This window comes from Mus musculus, chromosome X (assembly GCF_000001635.26).
Source record: "Mus musculus strain C57BL/6J chromosome X, GRCm38.p6 C57BL/6J".
Taxonomy (NCBI): domain Eukaryota; kingdom Metazoa; phylum Chordata; class Mammalia; order Rodentia; family Muridae; genus Mus; species Mus musculus.
In genome coordinates this window covers 74024666-74052366 of record NC_000086.7, presented here as the reverse complement: position 1 = coordinate 74052366, position 27701 = coordinate 74024666, and the positions used below count along the sequence as shown (strand labels likewise).

Sequence of the window (27701 nt, the reverse complement as noted above, 5' to 3'; positions counted from 1 at the left end):
ATCTCCCTTGTCTGCTCTACACACAATGAATATGATTACTCTTTAATACACTCCAGATGAACCTCATGTTCACCTTTCTTTGACAGGTATACTCCAGTTCCCCGTGTCTCTATTTGTTCCATCTCCTTTGGCCATGTCTGTCTATACAGCACTATGACAAATATATGAGGAAAACTTAAAGGAGGATTGTATTTTGGCTCACTTTCCAAAGTCTCCCTTCATAGTCAGTTGGCTCCATTGTTTCTGGACCTGTGGTGATAGAAGATTGTTAGAGAAGCTCTTCTTCACAGTGGCCAGGAGGCAGGGGAAAGCTCCGAGTAGAGGACAAAATACATCTCTCCAAGACATGCCCTCAGTGACCTAATTCTTCTAGCTAGATCATACCTAATAACATTTCTTCTGCCTCCCAGTAATGTTGTCAAGTTATGAATCCATCAGAGCTCTCATAGTTCAGTCACCTCTCAGGAATTGGATCCATCAGCTCAGGGTCAAGGCTTTGGCCAAAGAGTGAAGAAGTAAAGTTGGGGAAAAGGGATACTTCCTATCATTTATAACAGGCTGTCATACCCACTCTTGTCTGGTAACTGCTGTGTTAGTTTCCAGAGAGCAGGGAAACAGTCCAAAGAGAATGCCCACAGACTAGCATTGCACCCTCATGCTCTCAAACATTCTCCCTTATGATGTGAGAGACCCAGCTCTGCACTCTTGCTTCTGTTTCAAGATGTGTCTCTAGAGCTCTCTGATATCAGGCCCTCCTCCCAGTTCCCTAGAAATCTGTTCCTACTTCTTCCACCTCAGTGGCACTGTTTCTGGCTCCTGCTCCCTTCTAGCTTCACCACTTCCCTTTTCCTTTCCAGTGACACTATGTCTCTCTCCATACTTTCCTAAGCTCTTTGCTGCCAAAGCTAGGGCATGCTACACAGTAAGGGTTCATCAATAATGACCTTCATATTGTTCAATACAGTTCCAGTTTTGCTGATCCTTTTCTAGGACATTTCAGCACCATTTGATCTAATGTCTATAGAAGTCAGTGCCTTTCTGAGTATCTGCATGAATCTCTACCTTCTCATGGAGCCTACCATGACTGGGCTTCTTTTCCTCCAACCATAGCTTTTGTCATTTTTTAACACTATGTAGCTGACAGTGCTTACTTGGACTATCAGCCCATTGTAGCATATGCTACTTTAAGGCAGAGCTGTCCACTTGATTCATGATATGTCCCAAGCATTTAGCTAGAACAATGGCTGGTGTCTAATGTAGTCATTCATCTGCTGCATCAGGGTCAGGAAAGTAACAAGGGCTTCCTGGATCCACCCTGACACATCCCTGTTTGATAAAGAAAAGAATCTGTTTTAGGTCCTTGACACACACACACACACACACACACACACACACACACACACACACACACACACACACACCCCGCGCTGTCTTCTGTTCCTGGTATCACACATATAGCTTGTGGGGTTTTTTTCTTTTTTTTTTTTTGGTTTTTCGAGACAGGGTTTCTCTGTCTAGCTCTGGCTGTCCTGGAACTCACTTTGTAGACCAGGCTGGCCTCGAACTCAGAAATCCTCCTGCCTCTGCCTCCCGAGTGCTGGGATTAAAGGTGTGCGCCGCCACACCCGGCTTTTTTTTTTTAATTATTTGTTTATTTATTTATTATATGTAAGTACACTGTGGCTGTCTTCAGACACTCCAGAAGATGGCATCAGATTTCGTTATGGGTGGTTGTGAGCCACCATGTGGTTGCTGGGATTTGAACTCAGGACCGTTGGAAGAGCAGGTCGGGGCTCTTAACTACTGAGCCATCTCACCAGCCCCGGGGTTTTTTTCAAGTCTATTCAAGGATCACTTCTACTATGACCCTCTCTGGCCACGTTCTTCTAGGTCAAAGTCTTCTTTCTCCACCCCTTCACTGCCAATCCTGATATTTGTCGACATCTGCTACAAGCTGAATATTTTTGTTTGTACTCTCCTCCCCATACTACAGTCTAAGCCCCATGAAGACAGAGGATTGGAGTATACAGATACTGCTACATATCTCTAGTACCTAGACTCAGACATAACTACTTAGCAGATGAATAGTTCTGCATTGGGACTTTGCCCTAAGGTTTTTGTCTTAAAATAAGCTGGACAGAATAAAACAGCCTGCACTGCTATTAGTTCATCAACTTTTGGGTGGCCAACTATTCATGAGCTAATCAAACCTGTCAGAGGTGCACAGAAAAGGGAAAATATGTGAGTTTGGGGTTATTTTGGGGGGAGTTGTAGTCACCCAAAGCAAAATAAATCAATGAGAATCTAAGTAGCATCCACACATTCTTCCTCCTTTTAAATATAAGTGTATGATTTAACAGCACAGTTTCTCAGTTCAGCTTTGCAAAACAAGAGACATGAATTTTAAAGGCTATCAGGTGCCTGTGCAATCTGTAACTTCATATTTGTTTAACAACATTTGTGTTTTGCCAACAGATGTACCATTTAAAGTACCCATGAGAATAGCCTCTGTGGTTTTCTGTTTCACTAGAGGGAACTTTAGGAAATGATGAATGCACAGAGACTGGCACTACCCCCAGCTCCAATACTAGGGAATTTGCCACTCTGCCTGGGTTCTGGCTAACCCCTGTAGGCATTTCTTACTGCCCCTTCCTGGCACATTGTTCTGCCTTCCTTCATGTTTAATGTGTTCCTTGAGCACAAAAGTGCACAGGTGTCTTCCCTTCGCTTCCCCTATATAGGAGGGCCCGTGTGTTGAGGTACCCAACAACTAGTCAATGAAAAGAAAGTATTTGATAGAGACTCCCAGGATGTCTAAGGGAAAAAGGAAAGGCAGAAATTCTGTCTCATTCCTTAAAATCTGGCCATTGCATCTAAGTAAGTAAGTATGTTACCTGTGCTTGGTTTCCAGGCTCAATCACAAGGCTTCAGCTGCTTTCCTTCATTTGTAGGTGACTGCTGTAGCTTGGAAGTGTGTTTTCTGTGGCTAAATGAACTTGCTGAGTCTCAGCAATTTAAACACGTTTAGTTTTGTTCTGATAAAATTGAAAAGGAAGAGTTTGGTATTAATAGGTTTAAACTTTTTATAGTTTTTTAGTAAAGCACATTTTCTTCGAATAATGATGCTGTAAGGTTACTTCCTAGGAGACATAATGTTTATACAGTACAATCTGAATTATCTTTGTTTTGTTTCTTGGATTCACTAAGAACCAATTCAAAAGCTGATTTGGGTTTTTTTTTTTTGATAATATATAGGAAGAAAAATCTTTAACTTTATCAGTTTTTTATTTGTTTTGCTTTAATCTATGTATATGTGTCTATGTGAATATATCCCACATGATTGTGGGTGCTCACAGATATCATAAGAGAGCATCAGATCCCTTGGAGCTGGAGTTACAGATGGTTATGAGCCATCCAACATGGGTGCTGGGAACCAAACTCAGGTAGTTCAGTTCTATAAGAGCAGAAAATACTTTTAACTACTGAGCCAATCCCACTTGTCATTTTTTTTCCAGTGGGTTGAATTATAGTAATTGTGATATCTTAGTGGAAAAGCAATATTTCAAATAAATCTCACATACGGTCTATCATTCCCATCTTTTGTTTTGTTTCTGTTCATCTTGATATCTCATTTGTATTGTAGGAATGAGCAGACATACATGTAGGCAAAACAGCCATACACGTAAATTTTTAAAGAATTCCCTTGCTAGACATAGTAGTACATGTCTGTAACTCCAGCTCTCTAAAAGCTGTGGCAAGTGGATCTTTGTGAATTCAAAGCCAGACTGGTCCACATAGTTCTAGGTGAGATAAGCTGTGTAGTGAGACCTTGTCTCAAAAAATGAGGGGAATTGGCTAATAGAAATTATGTCTTATTTTTTGTTCCTGTGGTAAAACACCAGGAACAAGGCAACTTATAAAGAAAGCATTTAATTTGGAACTTATGGTTTTAGGAAGGTAGAGTCCTTTCTGCCTCTAATATGTAGAACAAGATGTTAGCTTTCAGATGTCCTTGCCACTGTGCCCTGCTCCACCATCATGAACTCTAATCTTCTGAAACTATAAGCCAACTAAACACTATTTTATTAATTGCATTGTTCATGGTGTTTTGTCACAGCATTATAAAAGCAACTAAGACAGATGGTTCAGTCATTAAAGCACTTGCTGTTCTTCAGAGGACCTGAGTTTGATTCTAAACACCCTGCTGGGTAGCTTACAACTTCCTATAACTCAAGCTAGAGAAAGGGGCAAATGATACCTCTGGCCTCCATGGGTACTTCTACTCAATTACACATTCCCCACACAGATACACACATAATTGCCAGGCCTGGTGGTTGGCATGCCTTTAATCCCAGCAAGTGGGAGGCAGAGGCAAATGGATCTTTGTGAATTAGAGGCAGCCTGGTCTACATAGCAGAGCTATGTAGAGACCCTGTCTCCAAAAAAAAGAAAAGAAAGAAAGAGGTACATGTAATTAAATTTTTAAGATATTTCTCCATTGTCTACTTAGCCTAAAAACAGAATTTGGAGTTGATATTGCACTTATCTTTCATGTACCATGATATCTAGAGATAGGTTTCCTAGGCCACTAGTAGTTTACAAAGTAAAGCCCCTCAGTAGGTGTATTACCTCACCAGGATAGTGTTCTAGCTATTACACCCATCTTTCTAGACTAGAGAAAGGGTTGGGTTTTTTGTTGTTTTTTTTTTTTTGGTGTGGTGTTGCATGTATATGCAAGGATATCTTTAAACATTTAAGAACCTAAGACATTTTAGAAGAAATTACCATTCTAATGAATTAACTCATTAACTATCATATTTTTAGAAATTGTAATCAAAAAATCTTAGTCTAAACATTGCGTAGCACAGTGCAATAAATTTCATAGCAGTAGAAACCCCAATTATGACAAGTTTATAAGGGCTCCTTTCTGCCTATATCATTACCAACATGTAGTAGCTCAATAGCATCATGGTGAAAGAACCTAATATAGTGATACCAGTCCTTGCAATTGGTTGATAACTACTTGTGACCTTACATAAAACAGTCATGGGCCTTGCTGTCATCCTCAGCCTCTTGTCAGTCCCTAAACAGGCTTGGGTTTCAGCAGACATCCCATTAGGTAGTCATAGAGAACACTGAAAGAAATTACCAAGGACTTGTTTGACTCTATGGTAGAAAGAGGCTAACATGAAGTATGCATTTTGTCAGATTTTACCAATATTTTTATTAGCATATATTAATTTTACAAAATAATGAGTTTTCTTTATGATATTTTCACATAGGTGTATGTTGTATGCCTGTTATCTCTCTCCCCCACTACCTTCTGGTTTTTTTTTCCCCTCCTCCTTGTGCCCTTCCTTGGCCCAAAAATAGTACCTGATAAAGCTTTGGTTTGGGGTTGTTTTTGTTTTGTACTCTTCTGCCTCTTCTCAACTCACTGCCTGCCCTACGACCCACCAGGCTTCTTCAGAACAAACTGGGTAAATAAGACCACACAACCAGATGACATGTGCTCTGCTTTCAGTCCGCCAGGCTGGACACTCTTCTGCCTATCCCTACAGTACCAATATTTAGGGAGCTGCCAAGCTGTGCCATACTGTCCTTCTCTTTTTCCCATCTTTCCCTTGAGCCCTTCTACCACTGTCCTGAACCAAACACCCTCTTGAGGGTTCCTGTGACCTTGTAAGCTTTCCTATAGATACCTGGCTTTCACACAATCTCTGTAGTCAGATTGATCTCTCCCCTGCTTTAAACCCAAGGCCCCTCTAGTGTGAATCTTGCTTTTCTTTCTAGACTCTTCCCTATTCAGGTTAGAGTCCCTTTTCTCTGTACACCCACACCTCATGCCAAATTTGCCCCTCTTCCAACAGCAGCTGGTTGATTGTTTCCTATCCTGTGTACTTTAGAAACAGAACATTTTTACACCCATAGCTTCTATCTCTTTGTCTCAGCCCCTCTCATCCTGAAGGTGACTATATTGAACATGTTGACAACCTTCCTAGTGTCAGACTTTCCATCTCCTTGACCACCTCCATTCCAGTGACCTCAGGCACACATCCTCATACTCAAGGACTGGACTTTGTCATAACTAAAACCTGTTCCACCCATAGAGCCTAATGCAGACCTCATGATGACAAGGATTTCCTGTCTGTCCGGCTTGTGGTGTCTACTGCTCTTCCATGTCCCTGGGACTTCATTTGTATTCTCTCCTCTCATGAATCACACTTATCACCATAAAAATGTGTTTTAGAATTTCCTGCTTAGCTATGCAAACCTTCTTTAGCCTCTGTCTAATCTCTACTCTGTCCCCTTTTAATCAAACTCTCCCAGCATTCTCTGTTCATGGACCCTTCCCTCACCTCCTATAATTGGGTCCCTCACCTCCTGTAATCAACTTTATAAAGACATATAAACACTCCTGTGTTCCATGAATTGGCCTTATCAGTCTCCAGTGGACCTTCACATTGTTATGGCCAGTAACAAGTCGTCTTTTTTTGACATTATGTTCAGTTCTTTAGAAAACTGTTATCTTGTACCTCTTCTGTGACTCCACAGTCTCCAGGTAACATTTTGTGTTTGGAGAACTTCTCGCTCTACCTTAGGAGTTTGAGTGGAGGCCAAATAACTTCTATAATCACTGAAAATACCAGTTGCTTGTTTACGTAGCTTCTCTTCAATTAACATAGCAGCTGGTGAACCACATCCCTAGAGTTAGCTCTGGCTCACTGCCTGATTTGATTTGGTTTATTTGTGACAGTCTTGCTACATAGCCCAGATTGGCCTCTAACCTCTGATCTTGCTGCCTCAATCTCCAGAGTGCTGGAATTATAGTTATGTGTCACCATACCTGGCCTGCCACTGCTTGTTTTTTGCATATAAAATTCTACTAGAACTCAGCTCATCCATTTCTTTATGCATTGTTTTTGTCTATGTCTCTGCTACAGCTCATAAGTTGAATGATTATAATAAAGACTGTGTAGCTATCAAAATGGAAAAAAAAAAAAGAACTCCTGTGCAAGGATGTGGATCAGGCTCTGCCATCGTTCCCTCACCTGATAAGAGGAGTGGGCAGGCTGCCAGAAAGATGAGCTCCAAAGCCAAAGTTCTGCCCAGTGTTTCCTGCAAGCAGAGTTGCAGAGGCAAGGACAGCTGCCCCAGATCAGATTGGCAAAAGGACTTAGAGTGTGTCTACTTACTGAGTGATTTTAGGGTTAGGGTTAAAGAGACTCTTGTCTTTAAAATACCAAGAAGAGGGTTGGGGAGATGGCTTAGCAGTTAAGAGAGCTTGCTGCTCTTGCAGAGGACAAGACTTCAATTTATAGCACTCACATTAGGCAGATTTTGTCTCCTGTAACCCCAGCTCCAGAGAATCCAGTTCCAGCCACACATGCACAAACCCAAACATGGGCATATGTATAAATACATTTGTTATTATTTATTATCTTTAATCTTTTTTTTTACAGTCCAGTTTTTATCCCCCTCCCGATCCTCCTTCCTACAGTTCCTCATCCCATTCCTCCTCCCCCGTCTCCAAGAGGATGTCCCTACCCCATCAGGCCTCCCCACTCCCTGGGGCCTCAAGTCTTGAGGGTTAGGTGCATCTTCTCTCACTGAGGCCAGACCAGGAGTCCTCTGCTGTATATGTGTTGGGGTCCTCATATCAGCTGCTGTATGCTGCCTGGTCAGTGGCTCAGTGTCTTGAGAGATCTCTGGAGTCCAGGTTAGTTGAGACTGCTGGTCTTCCTATGGGGCTACCCTCCTCCTGAACTTCTTCCAGCCTCTCCCTTACAGGAGACCCTGACTTCAGTTCATTGGTTGGGTGTAAGAATCTGCATCTGAGCTGGGTGTGGTGGCTCATGCCTTTAATCCCAGCACTCAGGAGGCAGAGGCAGGCGGATTTCTGAGTTCGAGGCCAGCCTGGTCTACAGAGTGAGTTCCAGGACAGCCAGGGCTACACAGAGAGACCCTATCTCGAAAAAAAAATATCTGCATCTGTCTCAGTCTGATGCTTTTTGGGCCTCTTAGAGGGCAGCCATGCTAGGCTCCTGTCTGTAAGCACACCATAGTATCAGTAATAGTGTCAGGCCTTGGAGCTTCCCCTAGAGATGGATCCAAATTTGGGCGGGTCACTGGACCTCCTTTTCCTCAGTCTCTGAACTACAAGAAGAGGAGGAGAAACCTGTTAGAACACAGAATCAAAGGCCCAAAGGAAAGTGAGGAAACAGAAGTTGCTTATAATATAGGCTTCTCAAAAGCTAGAAGAGAATATCAGGTGCCCTGCTCTGTCACTTTCTTCTGCCTTTCTCCCTTGAAACATGGTTTATCAATGAGCTTCCTGAATCTGAATCTCAAAAGAAGGAATGAATGAGTGAGTGAATGAATGAATGAATGAATGAATGGAAAATGTTTGTATAAACAGTGATTCTGACATTTTCCCTCTTATCTCATTTATGAGGTCAGTCTGTGGGAAAGACACCCTACCTGAATCTTTTGCCTTTACCAAGTTTGTAATCTTGGCCTGATTTCCCAGTGAGTCCTAGAGTAGCCATTTTACCCCTGTTCTGGAGCCTTTCTGGCTACTTGATGAGTCTTCCCTAGCTCCTGGCATCTATCTTTTATGTTTACCAAAGCTTTTATTTTGGAATACCAACCATATCAGAAAAAGCAGCAACAGATGCTTTATGCAGGTAGAGTCTTATTGATGGCCCAAGTGTAAGCATGAACAAGATACATTGATGTTTAAGGGACATTGGATAATGCATGAGTGAGTGAGATGAAGCAACACATAATGTTCCTAAAAGTCTTACACTACTGGCATGTACTACCATACCCTGGTTCTAGGATCACTTCTATTTAAACCCACCACTAGCTACTGAGCATTCAAGAAGCATTTCTGCCACCCCACTTTACTTCTATCTAGTTCCAGAACATTTGAAGTACCTCTAAAGGAAAAGCAGTCTGGCAGCTTCTCAGAAGGTTAAACATAAGAGTAACCATGTACTGTAGTAATCACTCCTAGGTTTATAGGTAGAAGAGAACTAAAATGTATGTTCACATAAAACTTGTATGTGAATATTTCATAGAAACACTATTCCTAATAGCCAGTGTAATGGATAATCAGGGAATTTTTTAAATTGTATATAGATGGTTTGTTTATGTTTGTGTAGGTGTGCAGGTCTGTGTAGCCCTGAGTACATGTGTAGAAGCTAGAAGAGAATATCAGGTGTCCTGCTCTGTCACTTTCTTCTGCCTTTCTCAGTTGAAACATGGTTTATCAATGAGCTTCCTGAATCTGTATACCTCCACTCCCATCACCAACATGCAAAGGCAAGCAGATGTCTATGAGTTCAAGGACAGCCTGGGCTACAGAATTCCAAGACAGCCAAGACTATATAAAGGAACCCTGTCTTTTAAAAAAATCAAACAAACAGGAATAAAATTCTAATCCATGATACTCTAAAGACATTATGCTTTATGAAAGAAAAGAGCCATGAGTCACAAAGGGCCACAAAATTTATGATGCCACTGTGAATAATGAAATACATAATAGGCCAATTCAGTAACAGAAAAAGATAAGTAGTTGTCAAGGACTGAAGGGAATTAGAAAGTTAGCAACTACCTATGAATACAGGGTTTCCTTTGAGAGTTACCAAAATATGCAGGAGCTAGATAGTAGTAATGATTGCTAGATGCAACTAATGGTAAGCTTTATGCTTGTGTTTATTTTACCACAGTTTTTGTCATAATGAACTACCCTCAGGATATTTAGCTAATAATCTATAACCTGACCAAAACCCCTAGTTGTGAAGCTTCTTGAACTAAATTCCTTTCTGGGGGCCCTGCAATGGTAGTAGATACCTATTGTATCAGCACTTGGGAGGCAGAAGCAGGAGGATCATAAATTGCGGTTAACCTGTCTTTAAAGCATAGCAAGAATCTGTTTTTTTTTTTTAAAAAAAAATGTGACTGGGAATATGGCTCAATTAGTAGAGTATTTTTCCTGGCATGTATAAAGTCCTGATTTTAATCTTCAGCACCATATAAATAGGACACGGTGGCATACACCTGTATCCCAGCACTCAGGAGATGAAGTCAAGAAGATCAAAAATTCAAGATCATCATGTTATGGATATATATTCACACGTGCAAACATACATAAAAAATATAGTTTAGTCTGAGTCTAGTGGCACAGGATGGTAATCCCAGCTACTCTGAAGGCTGAGACAAAAGAATTACACATCAAGGCCTGTCTGGGCTACAGAAACCTGCGTTGAAAACTTTTTGTAAGACCCTATCTCAACATAAAAATTTTTTAAAAGAGCTAAGAATTTAGCTACTGGTGGAGCACTTGCCCATCACAAATAAAGCCTGAGTTCAATCCCCAACACTGCAAAAAATAAATGAATATAGTATACAATTCAATGGCATCAAGTATGTTTGCAGTGTTGTGGAACCATCATATATAGCAATTCCCAAACATTTTCATCTCCCACCACTCTGGGGGGGGGGGCAGACTCTCATATCCATTTGTAATCATTCCTTATTACCCACAGCCCTGGCAAATGACTTTCTGTTACTATGGATTTGCTTGTTCCAAGACAGGGTTTCTCTGTGTAGCCCTGGCTGTCCTGGAACTCACTCTGTAGATGTCCCAAGTGCTGGGATTAAAGGTGTGCTCCACTACTGCCCGGCCAGAATGTTTTCTTGAGACTCGTCCATGTTATACTGTATCAGAATTCCTTTCTGTTTTAACGTTAAACAACATTTCGTTGTCGTGAGAGGTTTTTCTCCATTCATCCATCAGTAGACACTTGGATTGCTCCCACCTTTTGATTCTTAGGGGTCAGGGAGCTGCAAACATTAGCATATAAGTATCTGATTGCAGGCCTATTGTCAGTTTTTTGGAATCTGTACTTCAAAATGGAATTGCTAGGCCATAGGAACTTTATATGTAACATTTTGGCCTCAGAGTTGTCAAGACTTTTTCACTACAGAACTTTTTGTGTTGTTTTGTTACAGTTTTGTTGATTTGAGGCAGCCCAGTCTCAAACCCACTGTGTAGTCAAGGATTGCCTTGAACTTCTAGTCATTCTGTCTCTGCCTCCCAAGTGCTAGGATTACATACAGGTGCATGTCATCACTCATAGGAGTGGGATTTTATTGTTGTTGTTTCTTAACTGACATGGTGGATGTGACAAGCTGGATGTGATGCCACACCCTTGAAACCCCCAGCACTGGGGAGGTGAAGAAAGGATGATCCCTGGGACTCAGTGACCAGCCAGAGTAGCCTAACTGATGAGTTCCAGGCCAGTAAGAGACCCCAGAGGAGGTAGGTGGCATCCTTGAAGATGACACTCAAAATTGTCTTCTGGCTTTCACATTCATGTGCTAATGCACACACACATACACCCCAACACATACAAGCATTTTAAAAAATGGCTGCAAAGCTGGACATGGTATATACCTGTAATCCCAGCACTTGGGGGGCGAGTGGGACTCAAGAGTTCCAGGCTAACCTGGACTTTGTGAGACCCTATCTTGCACATTGCAACTATCCCTTCTCACCATAACCAGCCTGCTCGCTTTCTCATGTAGCTTCAAAAGATCCTGGATGTCATTTGCTCCTGGGCAGGCAAGTTCTTGGAGCCCAGACTAGGCTACCTTTGGCAGTGCTTTTTTTCTTAAACATGAAAACTGTAGCTTTATATTTGTTTTATCCCCATGTTGGAGCTTCACCAAATACAGTGTAGTGTTGTGGTTAGGCATTATGGCAGTTTGAGCTACTAAAAGAAAGTGCTTCATCAAGGTTTCCAGGTGTTTCTTTTTGTTATGCTTAAAAAAAAAAAAATCAATCTGTGCAGACCTTTAATCCCAGCACTTGGAAGACAAAGGTGAATCTGTGTGAGTTCAAAGCCAGCCTGGTCTACGTATTTCATTCCAGGACAGCAAGAGCTACATAATGAGACCCTGTTTGGGAAAACAAAACTAACAAGAAAAATGACTAACTGGGTATGGATATGTAGTGCTAGCTAGCCTAGAATTCATCATGTATGTAATATGCAGCCTGATCTAGTATTGTTTTCTTGTAACACAAAGTTACTCTTTCTTAAAAGCTTGCTTATTACTTCTTGAAAATACTACTCTTAGAGCTAAGGATATGACTCAGTGGTAGAGCACTGCCTAGCATAACCATAAAAAAAACTTCCATCGGGTGGTGTACACTTTAATCCCAGCACTTGGAAGACATAGGCAAGGGGATTTCTGTGTGTTAGTAGCCAGCCTGATCTACATAGTGAGTTCCAGAACCACCAGGACTGCATAATAAAGAGACTCTGTTTCAAAAGATTTTAATTGCCATAAACTAGTAGGGTTTCTGATGATATTGATGTCATTTCCTCTTTTAAAACATGTTATAACATTGACACTATACATATCCCTTCCACCCCTGAATCCCCTTGAGAGTTGGAAGTCATCTTGATGTTCAGGTATAAATATTTGAAGCTGACTTTCCTAATAGCACACAGCATAACTACAACAGTCCGGAAGTTTAGTAATAAGCTAATGTAAAGCATTATTCACATTTCCCCAAATGTCTCATTAATGCTCTGTGTGTCTTTAAAACTAGAATCCAGTCCAGGATTGTGTGTTAGGTTCGAATGTTCTTTCTCCTCAGTCTTCTTATTCTTTAGTCTGTATAGTCCTTCCTTCCTTGTCTTCTCTACGATATTTATTTGGTTCAGCATTTTTAGGTGGGCACTGCGGTCTGCCCACAATTAACTTAGTTCTGCCTTGTTGATTACTCTGCTATACAGATCTCAAATTCATTACTGCCTACATACTTGGCCATGCCTAGGCTATTGCTAAAAGTTTTTCTTGACTCCCCCTCCCCCACCCACTGTTTTTGTACTCCCATCCCTAGCTTTACTGGCACTAGAGGATGCCCCAGAATCAGAGTCACCAATTTTATCTTTGAGCTGGTTTAGTGTATATACTGCCCCTAGAATATTACTGTTGACTTTGGAATATATCCCACCACAGAAGTACTATGATCAAAAGTTAGTCTTTTTTGTATAGTAACAGTTAAGCTCCTTTGTTCCTGTTTGCATGCATTATATTATAGTTTTGTTACTTTTTAGTTGTGTAAGTATTTATGTGATTCATTAGTCAAAAATATATTCCGAGAAGTGTTCAACAAGAGCTCTTACCTAGTTTTCACCTACTCTAGACTTTGTTAATTTTCTAGGCTAGCCTACAATCCTGTACACCTGATCCATATGGGAAATGTGTCTGCAGTTTGTTTTGCTTTGATTTGATTTGTTTTGTTTTGTTTTGTTTTGTTTGTTACATCAAAAAAGATCATGATACTCATCTAGCTGCACAACCTTCCAATATGTAGGCATCCCGTAGTTGATTCTCCAAGTCTCCTTGGTCATGAGGACCTGAGAGGCCTGCATTCTTAACTACTGAAAATAAAACTGTAATGAAAATTATTTTATGCCTTGGTTGTTAGATTTTCTAGAAGGTGTTCCTTTGCTCATATAGTTTATATTTGATGGTGGTTAAAATATTTAAGAATACAAGTGAGAATTCCAAAGCCAGCCTGCCTTGTTACTCTAGTAGTTTTCTCAAACTCAAGTTCAGAATCAGGGGAGCAGCCCTGGTGTTCAAAAGGGGCCTGTGAAGTTATATGCACATGATGGGTACCTGTTGGCCTTTGTTTTGCCAGCTTTGCTGGTGAGTATCCCCTTCTTTTCTTCTGTCACTGAGAGCTTCTGAATAAGCCAGTCTGAAGATTGAACTGTGAACAGACCACAGGCTTCCAGATGCACATCATAGCCCTAACCTAATTCTTCTCTTAGTTTTAGACCAATAGGCAGCTGCTACTTCTTTCCAAACCTTCCTTAGTCTGGCCTGTAGCTCAGAGGGGCAGTGCAGTGTGACCAGATTCTAGTCAGAGAAAGGCTCACTGTGTCGCACTACAGTGGTAATTAAAAGCATCCAAGACAGGCTTTGAACCCTAAAGTACATGAAGGAACCCCAAAAAAGAACCAAAACCCATAGAAGGAGGCTATTTCTGTCTACAAGAAAGAATAGGCAGGTGTCCTTGGATATGGTAGTTGCTAATGGCCTATACACTGTTCTATTACACCTTTCTGCTAAGGATAGGGTTTTTGGTTTTGGTTTTGGTTTTGTTCCCCACCCTCCAGTTTGGTTTAGTTTTGGTTTTGGCATTTAGGGTTTTTTGGGGGGGAGTAATATCTTGTGGTAAAGACCCATGTGACCCAAGATACCTTTTTTCTCATACTGGAACCCTAGGCAGCAGTTGCTATTTCCCTGAGTTAGCAATAGTTTTACAGTATTTTGAGGCCTTTTGTCCATAATTCTCACGGAATGCCTCAGGGATGAGATTAGCTGCTGTTGGGATGAGGAAATTGGGTTACACCGCTGAAATCTCTTGCTGGGGCCCTTGTTTTGAATTGGAAAGTCAGGAGGCTGGAACGAAGGCTCACAAGTTAACAGTGCCAGCTGCTCTTCCAGAAGCCCTGGATTCAGTCCCACCAATCCATGGCGGGTCACAACCATCTGTAACTTCAGTCCCAAGGGGTCCGATGCCCTCTTCTGGCTTTGCCCTATTATTTTATTTATCTTATGTGTTTTTGTCTTGTCATGTGGCAAGCCCAGGGGGCCATTGGGTGCAACTTATAAACTGACTTCTGTATGTTAAGAAGCCAACCATACAGTGCTTACATTCCAGAAAAAAAATGTGCCACTTTAACAGCACTAGAACTAGGGTTTAGAGAAGTATGATAAAGGTCAAATATGTTTGACCAATATCACCAGCAACCTAAAGCTGTTAAGAAATCTTTGGGCCCCAGCTTGACCCAAGGATACAGTATCCTAGGGAAGTTACCAAAATCAGAGATAGTATGCAGCAGCCAGGGGTCTCATGTGTGGCACTCAAGCTCACCTATACTCACTACTGTGCAGACAGCTGTGTTCTCTGTAATACTTACATATTTGTTTAATACTTCAGGGAGGAAAAGTCAGAAGACCAGGATCTCCAGGGCCTCAGAGACAAGCCACTGAAGTTTAAGAAGGCGAAGAAAGACAAGAAGGAGGACAAAGAAGGCAAGCATGAGCCACTACAACCTTCAGCCCACCATTCTGCAGAGCCAGCAGAGGCAGGCAAAGCAGAAACATCAGAAAGCTCAGGCTCTGCCCCAGCAGTGCCAGAAGCCTCGGCTTCCCCCAAACAGCGGCGCTCCATTATCCGTGACCGGGGACCTATGTATGATGACCCCACCTTGCCTGAAGGTTGGACACGAAAGCTTAAACAAAGGAAGTCTGGCCGATCTGCTGGAAAGTATGATGTATATTTGATCAAGTAAGTAAGAGCAAGTCTTGTGTCTATAGAACAAGAAGGCCAGGTGGGTAGGAAGGCTAGGATGGAAAAGCTTTATTGCACTGAAATGGCTTCCCAAAAAGGCTGGACACCATGCCTTGGTTAAAATGGAGGAATGTTTTGGTGGTGGATTAGGTCTGGGTACCAACCAAAGATATTCAGTCTAGCCCAATGACCCCCAAGTACTAGACCTCACTCCTTCAGTTTAAGGATTGTGGAAAAGCCAGGGAGTACAGAGGAGTGGGCTTGAAGGCCGGCAGGTCCTCTGTTTTCAGATCCAGCTGTTTTGGCTTCTGAGCAAGCTGTAACATGGTTTCTACCCATGCATCTGGCCCGGTTGTGTTCCAGTTTGTTCCTTGTTCACTTACAATGTCTTAGAAGAAAGCTTGTCAGCATATTTTCTATCTCAGTCTCTATGTTGTCAAAAAGCTTCTGACTATTGTTTGTGTCTCTCTGTTTGTTTCTACAGTCCCCAGGGAAAAGCTTTTCGCTCTAAAGTAGAATTGATTGCATACTTTGAAAAGGTGGGAGACACCTCCTTGGACCCTAATGATTTTGACTTCACGGTAACTGGGAGAGGGAGCCCCTCCAGGAGAGAGCAGAAACCACCTAAGAAGCCCAAATCTCCCAAAGCTCCAGGAACTGGCAGGGGTCGGGGACGCCCCAAAGGGAGCGGCACTGGGAGACCAAAGGCAGCAGCATCAGAAGGTGTTCAGGTGAAAAGGGTCCTGGAGAAGAGCCCTGGGAAACTTGTTGTCAAGATGCCTTTCCAAGCATCGCCTGGGGGTAAGGGTGAGGGAGGTGGGGCTACCACATCTGCCCAGGTCATGGTGATCAAACGCCCTGGCAGAAAGCGAAAAGCTGAAGCTGACCCCCAGGCCATTCCTAAGAAACGGGGTAGAAAGCCTGGGAGTGTGGTGGCAGCTGCTGCAGCTGAGGCCAAAAAGAAAGCCGTGAAGGAGTCTTCCATACGGTCTGTGCATGAGACTGTGCTCCCCATCAAGAAGCGCAAGACCCGGGAGACGGTCAGCATCGAGGTCAAGGAAGTGGTGAAGCCCCTGCTGGTGTCCACCCTTGGTGAGAAAAGCGGGAAGGGACTGAAGACCTGCAAGAGCCCTGGGCGTAAAAGCAAGGAGAGCAGCCCCAAGGGGCGCAGCAGCAGTGCCTCCTCCCCACCTAAGAAGGAGCACCATCATCACCACCATCACTCAGAGTCCACAAAGGCCCCCATGCCACTGCTCCCATCCCCACCCCCACCTGAGCCTGAGAGCTCTGAGGACCCCATCAGCCCCCCTGAGCCTCAGGACTTGAGCAGCAGCATCTGCAAAGAAGAGAAGATGCCCCGAGGAGGCTCACTGGAAAGCGATGGCTGCCCCAAGGAGCCAGCTAAGACTCAGCCTATGGTCGCCACCACTACCACAGTTGCAGAAAAGTACAAACACCGAGGGGAGGGAGAGCGCAAAGACATTGTTTCATCTTCCATGCCAAGGCCAAACAGAGAGGAGCCTGTGGACAGCCGGACGCCCGTGACCGAGAGAGTTAGCTGACTTTACATAGAGCGGATTGCAAAGCAAACCAACAAGAATAAAGGCAGCTGTTGTCTCTTCTCCTTATGGGTAGGGCTCTGACAAAGCTTCCCGATTAACTGAAATAAAAAATATTTTTTTTTCTTTCAGTAAACTTAGAGTTTCGTGGCTTCGGGGTGGGAGTAGTTGGAGCATTGGGATGTTTTTCTTACCGACAAGCACAGTCAGGTTGAAGACCTAACCAGGGCCAGAAGTAGCTTTGCACTTTTCTAAACTAGGCTCCTTCAACAAGGCTTGCTGCAGATACTACTGACCAGACAAGCTGTTGACCAGGCACTCCCCCCAACAATATCCTCCCTCTTCCCCCCCCCCACCCCCGCCCCGTGTGCTCGTTAGGGCAATTGAGAGGACACTCCCATTTTTGGTGCCATTGATGCCCTGTCCATAATAGCTTCCCTGACTTTTACACCACCCCAACTCCCAATCTGAAGGACTGGGAGGTGTGATGCAGGAGAAACTATGGGACTCTTGGGAGAAGACTATGGAGTTGGCCAGTGATTAAGGCCCAGTAATTCCAACTGTGGTAGCACAGATCTGGCTCCACATCAACCCAATCCAAAACTGACAAGGATATTTTGCAAAAAAAGAAAGTGGCACCTGTCTGATCCAGCTCTGACATGGCTAGAGGTGAGTCCTAAACTGATGGCTTATAAACTAGCCTGAGCCACAGAAGAGTATGGCCCAGAGTGAAGTGTCATCATCTGTTCACAAGGCATGCTCCCCTAGAAGATAATGCTAAAGAGGTGCCATGGAGGCAGCAGGACAAAGTACAGGCAGGCTAGGTGGAGTCAAGCCAGGCCTAGTGCCACAGAACAAGAGAGCAGTCTGACTAGTAATTAAGAGGGAAGAAAGGAAAATATTCTTCCAATTACTTTCCAGTTCTCCTTTAGGGACAGCTTAGAATTATTTGCACTATTGAGTCTTCATGTTCCCACTTCAAAACAAACAGATGCTCTGAAAGCAAACTGGCTTGAAATGGTGACACTGTCCCACAAGCCACCAGACATGGCAGTGTTCAGAACTACCTGTATCTGTATATACCTGCGCTTGTTTTAAAGTGGGCTCAGCACATAGGATTCCCAAGAAGCTCCGAAACTCTAAGTGTTTGCTGCAATTTTATAAGGACTTCCTGATTGCTTTCTCTCTCGTCCTTCCATTTCTTCCTTCCTTCCATTTCATGCTTTCATTTCTTCCCCTAGCTTCTAGTTGTTTCTTCTGTTCCAGGCAGCTGCAGTGCTGAACCACATGGTTACCTAACAGCAGTCAGCTGCAGCCCTAGGATTCTTCCTGCCCTTTAACTTCCCATTGCCAGTGCCAGGTATCATATTTAACCTTGAGCAAGAGCTGGGCTCTTTTGAGCCCTCCCTAACCTCTGTGAAGAAGAACAAGAAGGTAGGAAGCTCTTGCTCTTGCTAAGAAAAATGTCAAAAGGCTTTCAGACCTTAAACAATGAGCCTTTTCACCTTTTACTCTAGAAAAGTGGACTAGAAAATCTGGGTCACATTGGGTAGCTGAAGGAGATACAGAGGCCCCTATGGCCTGCCAGAGTCGTTGCATGGCCCAACAGGGGCTCCATGCCCACTACCCTTGACCCTACTCAGAAATCTAATGTCATACTTAGTGTGGGCAGGGGACCTGTCAGGACAGATGCAGACCTAAGCAGGGAGTGACACCAGGGCCCTTGGCCCTTCTTCTGACAAACATACACATCCCAAGTCTTTTTCTAGTGGAATTCTTAACCTCTTGCTCACTGGGGACTGGGAAGCATCAGCACATCCCATATTTCAAACTCTGCTCCATAAGTACAGTGGTGAATTTTATAGACTTGACTTTGCTGTGGGGTTTTAATTGGTCAGTTTTAATTTGGGATCCCAAAGTTTTAACCTCCATTCAGGAAGTCCTTATCTAGCTGCATATCTTCATCATATTGGTATATCCTTTTCTGTGTTTACAGAGATGTCTCATATCTATCGAAATCTGTCTGAGAAGTACCTTATCAAAGTAGCAAATGAGACAGCAGTCTTATGCTTCCAGAAACACCCACAGGCACGTCCCATGTGAGCTGCTGCCATGAACTGTCGAGTGTGTATTGTCTTGTGTATTTTCGTTAACGTTCCCCAGCTTCCTTCCTGCGGTGTAATCATGGAAGAGTGAAACATCATAGAAATCGTCTAGCACTTCCTGGCCAGTCCTTAGTGATCAGGAACCGTAGTTGACAGTTCCAATTGATAGCTTAAGATAAAACCATGTTTGTCTCTTATGGAATGGTTAGAACTAAGTGAGAGATCTTGCCCCATTCTGTTTGCCGAATCATAGTTGGACTTTTAGTGTATTTGTATCCATTTCCTTGTGCTATAAAAGCAAACCCTGCAACCAGCTTTCTGTCAGGCAGTCCTTTTGCCTGCTCTGCTTTTGATCCTCTTAGTCTTGCTTCTGGTTCCTCCCTGGAGAGGGAGGAGGGGTCAGAAGAGGAATTCTGGAGGATCCAGGATATGTCCTTCTGAACTCCTGCTTCTTCCAGTGACAAAAGGCCCCTACTGCCCCACCCCAACCTGCCCCATGCACTCCTCTAGGACACCTTTCCATACTTTTCACAACACCTAGCCAGGTTGACACCAAGTTGTTTATTGTGGTCTGCTTGGAATTTTACCTGTTAGGCTTACTTAGTCCAATCAAATGGACTCCAAGTTGGGTATCCCTCATCTTTGGAAGACAACCTAGGCTGATTAGATATTTACTTTTGGGATTGCAGCACTTTGGGTGCCGTTTTTCTTTTACTTGGGTTTTATCTGCAGCTCCCTCACCACCACCACCACCCCCCACTTACCTGTATGTAGAACTGATTTCAAAACTGCAGGTGGTGGTAACTGCAGCTTCTTAGGGTTTTCTTCACTTCTTGCTTCTTTCCCCATTCCCTCATCCACAAATAAGGGCATCACAAGTCAGTCTCCTTTAAGCAGGCAGCTTTGGTGGGGTTTTTCCCCTGGAAGCCAGGGACCCTGTCAGGCTGCCTCTGCCTTGTGGTCAGGTTGACAGGAGGTTGGAGGGAAAAGCCTTAAGTCATGGGATTCTCACCAGCTGTGTCTGGCTCAGACCTGGAATGTGACCTTTATTTTGTTGTATTTGAACATTGTAAAGTGTGGGTGGTACCTTAAACTGAATATGTGAAGAATCCAGAAACTGACCAACAGCTTTCAGATACCTGGGGCTAGGTCACTAAGGTCACATCCAGTCTTCCCTACCCTGTTCTAGTTGTTAGCTACTACCTCTCCCAGATAGATTGCTGTATATCCTCCAACTATGATCATCCTGGCCCAAGCTTGCCTGTTCTTGAGTCTGTCTTAACCAGTGGAACTGCTGCCCTTGGTGTGCAGTGAGTTGAGGACTCTTGGTCACAGCCAGGCTCTAGTAGTACAGCTCCTTTCTGCTGGTGCTGTATTTCCATATCAAAAGGCACAGGGGAGATCTAGAAATGCCATCTCCCCCAGTCCATCAGTGCCAAACAAGCCCATGATCCCAGCATGGGTACAGACAACTCTGTTCAGTGCTATCACAACAGACTAGAGGCCATGAACATTGGACGTGGGAACCAGAGCAACCCGAATTGCTGCTGCTTTATTCAGCTTTCCGTTGCTCTGACAATGATAAAACAAGGCAGTAACTTAAAACAGACTGCCAGGTTTGGCAGAGAAAGGAAATTCCTTAGCTGACAGCACCTCTGGATTTTAAATAGGTTGTAATAAGTGGCTCAAACCCATCCAGGAAAAAGCAAAAGGGTTAGAACTGACCAGATGAGACCAGCCTGATTTCATGCAGCCCAAATGGAGTCCAGCTGTCTGAACTCTGCAGCACTTCTCTACTACAGTCTCCTAGAGCATTCCAGCCAGGCTCTTCAGGCTGAGGAGACATCACAGGTGCCAGTTCTTCAAGAAGACTTTTGTGCATCAGTTCATAGCCTATATCTTTGCCCAAGATTGTAGATTCAGGTTAACACTACAGATTCTAGGGCAGATGACTGAGACTCAGAAAAAAAGCCCCTGTGGACTGTGGTATAGCGAAGTACAAAAACTGAAGGGGGCTAGGGCAGATGCCGCATGCCTCATGCCAGAGCCAAGCCCTCTGCTCCATCCACATCCTTTTCTGGCTCCTTCTTCCTGCTCTCTGCTTCAGTGAACCAGCCCCACTCTGAAGAGATTTGTTGATTCTCTCCATTTTTATGTCTTTCTCTTTTAGGTACTATATAGAAAAGGCTTAGTCTAATTGTTATAAATTGCTAGAATACTGCCTCCCCCAGGGTCTAAAAATATATGCTAAAGGGGAAAACTTGAACACTGAAACCAGTTCTGAACAATTTAGAAGGAAAACCTTGAAAACATTTAACAAAAAATTATATTTTAATGTTTATGAATAAGAGGAGGCTTTTGAAAAAATGTTGATCTATAAATACTTACTTTAGGCCTGAGGTGTCTAATGAGTGAACTGAGCAATGGGAACTCAAGGCTGAAGCCTCCTGCATCAGAGGAGGTAGAACCAGGAGCCTCTTGAGATTTGAGGTGTTTTAGCATTGGAAAGCCACTCTTTGGGTAGCTGGCCCCAGAAACTACTTCTGACCTTGTCATTTGGAATGGAGGTTAGTGGTCTGCCAGATGCCAAAGCTGCATGAGACCAGCTCTTGGTTTATCAATTTGAACACTCAGTAACCTAGAAGGCCCAGCACAAAGTGTCTGCTCTCTTCTTAACTGAGCCTGCCCCAGCACTACTGCACAAATTAGGGAGGGTCTACTTCCTACAGAGCATCCCTCCCTGGGCCCCCTCCCATCCTTTGTACTCTACCTACCTGACCTTCAGGATCTTGGCACATACGAAATGGCTGTGTAGCAAGCACTTTGGCATGCCCTCCTAAACTTACCCCAGAGCCTCTCCCTGCCTCCTTAAGCCAGTCTGCCTGTCTTCTGGGGAGGTGTTAGAGCCCATAGAATGGAGAGGAGAAAGAAAAGAGGAAGAGGCAGGCAGGTAGTAAAAAGGCTCTGGGAGGAAAGACAGCCTCCTAGGCTTTGCACAAGCAGGACTCAGCCCCTTGTGGGAACTAAGTGCCATCTTGGAGTTTAAGAACATTTGGACAAGTTGCAAATGACCTTTGCTCCTTGCTCCTCTCACCTTTTATGGGGCCCTGCTTAGCACTGAAAGCAAATGCGCTGAAAAGGCAAAGAGGTTTGGCTCCTGCCCACTGATAGTCCTTTCCCTGCAGTGTTTGTGTGTCAAGTGGCAAAGCTGTTCTTCCTGGTGACTCTGATTAGATCCAGTAACTTAAGAGATTTGTATGCATAGGTCTGCTTTGACTCTTCTATTCTGGGCTTTTGATTTGTTTTTCAGTTTTGCTTTTAGTTTTCCTATTTTTATTTTATGCACCAACTAGACACACAAAGCAGTTGAATTTATATATATATATATATATATATATCTGTATATTTCACAATTATAAACTCATTTTGCTTGTGACGCCACACACACACAAAAAGAAAAACCTTTTAAAATTATACCTGTTGCTTAATTACAATATTTCTGATAACCATAGAGTAGGACAAGGGAAAAAATTTAAAAAGAAAAAAAAAAAAAGAAAAAACACATCTGTCTGCTGGTCACTTCTTCAATCCAAGCAGATCTGTGATCTTTCCTCGCGTCTTTCAAAGACTTCCCTGTGCTAAGTGAAGGAAGCTCCAGGCTGCACCCAGGTTTTGTGCTTTGTTTCTCCTCTGTTGTGAAAGGGGCCCCAAGATTCTGGGTACAGGACAGTTCATTTCAGCATGGGGTCAGGAGACAAGAGCACTCCCTTTACATGCTGACGTACAGAACTTAGTGGGAATAGCCTAGTCCCCACCTCTAGGGATGGGGAGCTAGCATGCATGGGGGTGACCCAACTCCCTCCACCTTTCCCTGGCCAGGAAGAGCCTGTGTACAGTAAGTCTGACAAGCTTTCCCCAGTTAGCAGGGCTCAGAGCATTTAAAAACCCTCCAAACTTTGCTGAGTCTAGGGACTAGAGAGAAGATAGAAGATTTGGTCTATCTCCAAGGTGTGTAAGCTGTACCAGGTAGAATGCCAGGGACCCCAGAACCACATCCAACAGCCCAATGGGTCTCCTCCAGAAAGTAGTGAAGACTCCAGAAACATCCCTTTCTCTTCTCCCTGCTCCCATGAGTAACTGCATTTGCTTTTGTAATCCTTAATGAGCATTATCTGCTAAAAAAAAAAAATTAGCTGTAACAGTTCTTTTTGCAAAAGGATCATTCTTAAATAATTAAAAACACCCCCCCCCAAAAAAAAGTCCAGAACCTTGTTCTTCCAAAGCAGAGAGCATTATAATCAGGGCCAAAATCTGTCCCACACCTCTACCCCATCTCCTCATGATTGCTGCTTCTAAGGCCAGAATACAGCAAAGATATTTGTAGGCCCTTTGGGTGACTGGGCTACCCTTGGAGCTCTTGGAAGATGGGCTGGGGAAGCCTCTGAGACCCTATCCTAGGGCCTTGCTCTAGGGAGTAATCAGTATTAGTAGAGTGTCACAACATTATTCCCCAGCCGGCATGAGATGGGGGCAGAAGAAGCCAAAGGGTTGTCTCCACTGCTACTTACTTGGCCACTGACAGGTAGGTGACCATGTATGTCCATATGCATGTTTTATGGCTGATGTGAGATCAGCACCCAAGTTAGCTTCACCTGGTGACCTCTAACCCTGCCTGGATGGAGCAGGCCACCTGGTTCAATGTTTCTGGGCAGCTGGACAATGGAGTGCAAAAGGCTTACAGAACTTGAAGCCTTTTCCTTACTTTGCTAGCACGGCCTCCTTTTCCATTTGATTTGTCACTGCTTCAGTCAATAACAGCCGCTCCAGAGTCAGTAGTTGATGAATATATGACCAAATATCACCAGGACTGTTACTCAACGTGTGCCGAGCCCTTTCCTTGTGCTGGGCTCCCTGTGTACCTGGACACTGTAATGTGTGCTGTGTTTGCTCTCCTTCCTCTTCCTTCCTTGCCCTTTCCTTGTCTTTCTGGGGTTTTTCTGTTGGGTTTGGTTTGGTTTTATTTTTCCTTTTGTGTTCCAAACATGAGGTTTTCTCTACTGGTCCTCTTTAACTGTGGTGTTGAGGCTTCTATTTGTGTAATTTTTGGTGGGTGAAAGGAACTTTGCTAAGTAAATCTCTTCTGTGTTTGAAATGAAGTCTGTATTGTAACTATGTTTAAAGTAATTGTTCCAGAGACAAATGCTTCTAGGTACATTTTCATTACAAACAAAGCATTTGAAGGGAGGGAAGTGGTGAATAAGACAAGAGGGGCAATCTGAATTGATCCCTGCCCAGATCAGCCAGAAGCTACCAAAAGTTAAGCACTGGTTTTCCATTCCAAGTCAAGAGACTGAAGCTGATGTTTTGCCATTTTCAAAGTCAAAGCAAAACCAGCTTTTCCACCCAATGGATTCTTTGCTTCTCCTTCCCAGATTATTACTACTGCTGTAATAATCTAGGAGTGCCAGGAGGGAAAGGAGTATTAACACAGAGCTGTGCTCACTGAGTATGGAAAGGCTTGGTCTGAGTTTTCAGGAGGATGACCCACTGTGGACATGGGGAGAAGACAGAAGATAAATTAGCCGCTCCCTGCCTAAGATACCTCTTAATAGATAAGTCAAGGCCATGGACATTATTGTCTACAAGGCATGTTTCAAAGACATGACCAGTCAGGACACTTCTGTCATACTCCATGTTGCCCCCTAGTACACAGTACTAATCTGATATCTCTGTTCCCGCCATGCCTGGGGGATAAAATGATAGCAGAGACTCCTTTCCTTCAATGTGATCTAATTCCCAACAAAATCTGGGCCTGAGATACCACCTGTTTCTATGGCAAACATCCTCAGTAAAGTGTTATTCTCATTGCAGATTGTTCCAGCCTAATGTAAGAGGAACAGAGCAGTGTTCCCTTGGAGCCTCATGTGGACAGTTCTACCTGTAGTGACCAGTTGGCTATAGTAGTTATTAGCTGGAACAACCAGACAGGGTACATGCCCCCTCCAAAATCCATGTTGTACTCCCCTCTGCCAGCCAGGGGGGGTGAGATCTGTAGAATAGTGCAGCCAGTGACAAGCCACCTTGTGTTTGTCACCAGCTCAAAAACTCATCTAAGGTTGGGAGCAGGCAGACAAGGCAGAGAGAAAGATCCAGGACAGACCTAGCTGGGCTGGAGGGGTCTTGAAAAGCCCTCTGTCGTATTCACCTTCAGTTTTTGTGCTTTGGGACAATTACTTTAGAAAATAAGTAGGTCGTTTTAAAAACAAAATATTGATTGCTTTTTTGTAGTGTTCAAAACAAAAGGTTCTTTGTGTATAGCCAAATGACTGAAAGCACTGATATATTTAAAAACAAAAGGCAATTTATTAAGGAAATTTGTACCATTTCAGTAAACCTGTCTGAATGTACCTGTATACGTTTCAAAAACACACCCCACTGAACCCCTGTAACCTATTTATTATATAAAGAGTTTGCCTTATAAATTTACATAAAAATGTCCGTTTGTGTCTTTTGTTGTAAAATCAAGTGGTTTTTCATAAGGTTCTTTTACTATTTGAAAAGATGGGCAGCACGCGGTTTCATTTTATTTTTGTAAGTTTTTTAATACATGTGAAAGCAAAGAATACTCAGCATGCCTTTCTAAGTGATGCGTTTGCACCTTTTGTTGGGAAGTACTGTATCCTGTGCTGTTAGCATTCTCGATAAATCTCTCTGTGAAAGTGACTCAAGGTCTGGGCTTTCATTATAAGTCACCAGTCCCCTCCAGCTCACCTGACAGCATGATATGTTTGATTCAGCTATCCCTGAACCCCAGTAGCCTCTCTCAGGATAGGTGTGGGAGGGTAGGGAAGCCTATTTCATATACTGGCATCCTCCTTAGTTTGCTCTGTGTCAATATTTTTCAAGCATACTACACCAGCATTCGACAGGAAGGCCTGACACAAGTGTGCCTAGAGCATAGCTTCCCTCTCCTGACCAGTGTGGCAGGGGCAGCTGCTAGGTCCTGGTGTGCCATAGTGTTAACACTTTCCTCCCAACTATGAGGAACTGCCCAAAGGGAGTCCTTGTGTCACTGGTTTCCTGTAAGAATATGAGCCTTCTGCAGCCACCTACTCCATAGGTTGATATGGCCTGGAGGAGAGGATAATGGCATGTCACAAATAATTGTGAGCATACCTAGAAGCTATCTTGAAGTTCTGGCCTCAAATGTTACATGAAAGGATTGATGATTCAACCTATAGACATGGAGAATACACTGAGTACCAGGTGTGTACCAGACACTGAGAGTCCCCCGTCCATAAAAAGGACCAAATCCCTGCCCATAGAGTTTAACATATATACACATGATAATTTTGGATAATGGAGTTGGCACATCTTAATATAGACTGACCCATGAGAAACCACTGGAAGCTCAGCATATGGTTAACCTCTTGGGTTGTTTTGGTTTTAGTCAGGGTCCAACTTCTACTCTAGGCTGGCCTGGAACTGAGTATGTAGGGTGATCTGCCTCAGCCTCCCAAGTGCTGGAATTACAGATATGAGCCACCATGCCAAGCTTTGTTTTATAATAAGGTCTCACTGTGTAGCTCTGGCTGACCTGGAACTATGCATTGTAAACCAAGCTGCCCTTGAAATTTTAGTTATCTTCCTACCTCTGATTCTAGAGTTCTGGGATTACAGGTATGCACCACCACATCTAGTTTGACCTCATCTTGAGAGTGGCCACAATTACTGTGGCTTCAAAGAAGAGGCCCCAGTGGGAGCCAGCCATGGATCTTGTGTAGACCTTTCTGAAGACATACTATAAGTTCCTTAGAGGTCAGGCTAGTGAGAGAGAACCCTTTGTAGTTAGGATTGATATGACAAAAAGTGTTTGTTGGGGAAACTGGTCAGGAGAAGAAAGCTGCCGCTTTACAAGCATGCTTTCAGCTGGCCAAACAAGGAATACCAAGTTGCTGCCTGTGGATCATCCCTGGGCAGTGAGAAGTGAGAAAAGTTTAGAGGTACAGAACTCCAGCAAGCTCAAGGTGTGTTCAAGAGAGGAGCTGGGTTTAGGAAGTTTTCCCCACAGCTGTTTATGTTCAATCTTATCAGGAATGGCTACAGCAGGGGTGTATATGCAAACTCAATTTCAGAACAGAATAAGTTCTTTTCAGGACACCTACTAAACAGGGTTTGGGTTTTTTGTTTGTTTTGTTTTTTGTTTGTTTGTTTTTTTCAGGTTTGGTCTTGATCTGAGGTAGGGTTGCACTTTGTATCCCTGGCTGACCTGGAACTTAAACCATGCTAACCTCAAATTCACAGAGATTCACTTGCCTTTGTTTTCTGGGTGCAGGAATTAAAGGGGTGTACCACCAAGCCCAACATCTAAAGAGTTCTATCTGGCTTAAGGCTGTTGGTGTATATAAGTTCAGGTGGGTGGACAGAGGCTGGCTATGCCATCTTCCTAACAGCTCTTTTAAAGAGCTGGGCTTTAGTGATTTGTACTTGAGGAAGACCACCTGAGCAGGGAGCACTATCCAAGCCATACAGTCTGTGCAGGTGAGTGGCAATGGCTAATGCTAAGAGTAGTGCACTCATATGAAGAGGACTTCAGAGAGCATAATGAGAAAGTAGTGTGCGCTGAGATGTGTGTCATAGTGACCAAAA

At 43.5% G+C, this 27701-nt stretch overlaps 1 protein-coding gene across 3 annotated transcripts in view; it reads left to right on the top strand.

The window, feature by feature from the left end:
* Window positions 1-25775, top strand: part of Mecp2 (methyl CpG binding protein 2) — a 59099-nt gene extending 33324 nt beyond the window's left edge. For all 3 annotated transcript variants that reach the window (NM_001081979.2, NM_010788.4, XM_030251240.1), the window contains 2 exons: window positions 15035-15385; window positions 15873-25775. In NM_001081979.2, the coding sequence (NP_001075448.1) occupies window positions 15035-15385; window positions 15873-16950 (1429 nt within the window). In that variant the 3' untranslated portion in view covers window positions 16951-25775. The remainder of the gene's footprint in view (window positions 1-15034; window positions 15386-15872) is intronic.
* The last annotated feature ends 1926 nt before the right edge of the window (window positions 25776-27701 follow it).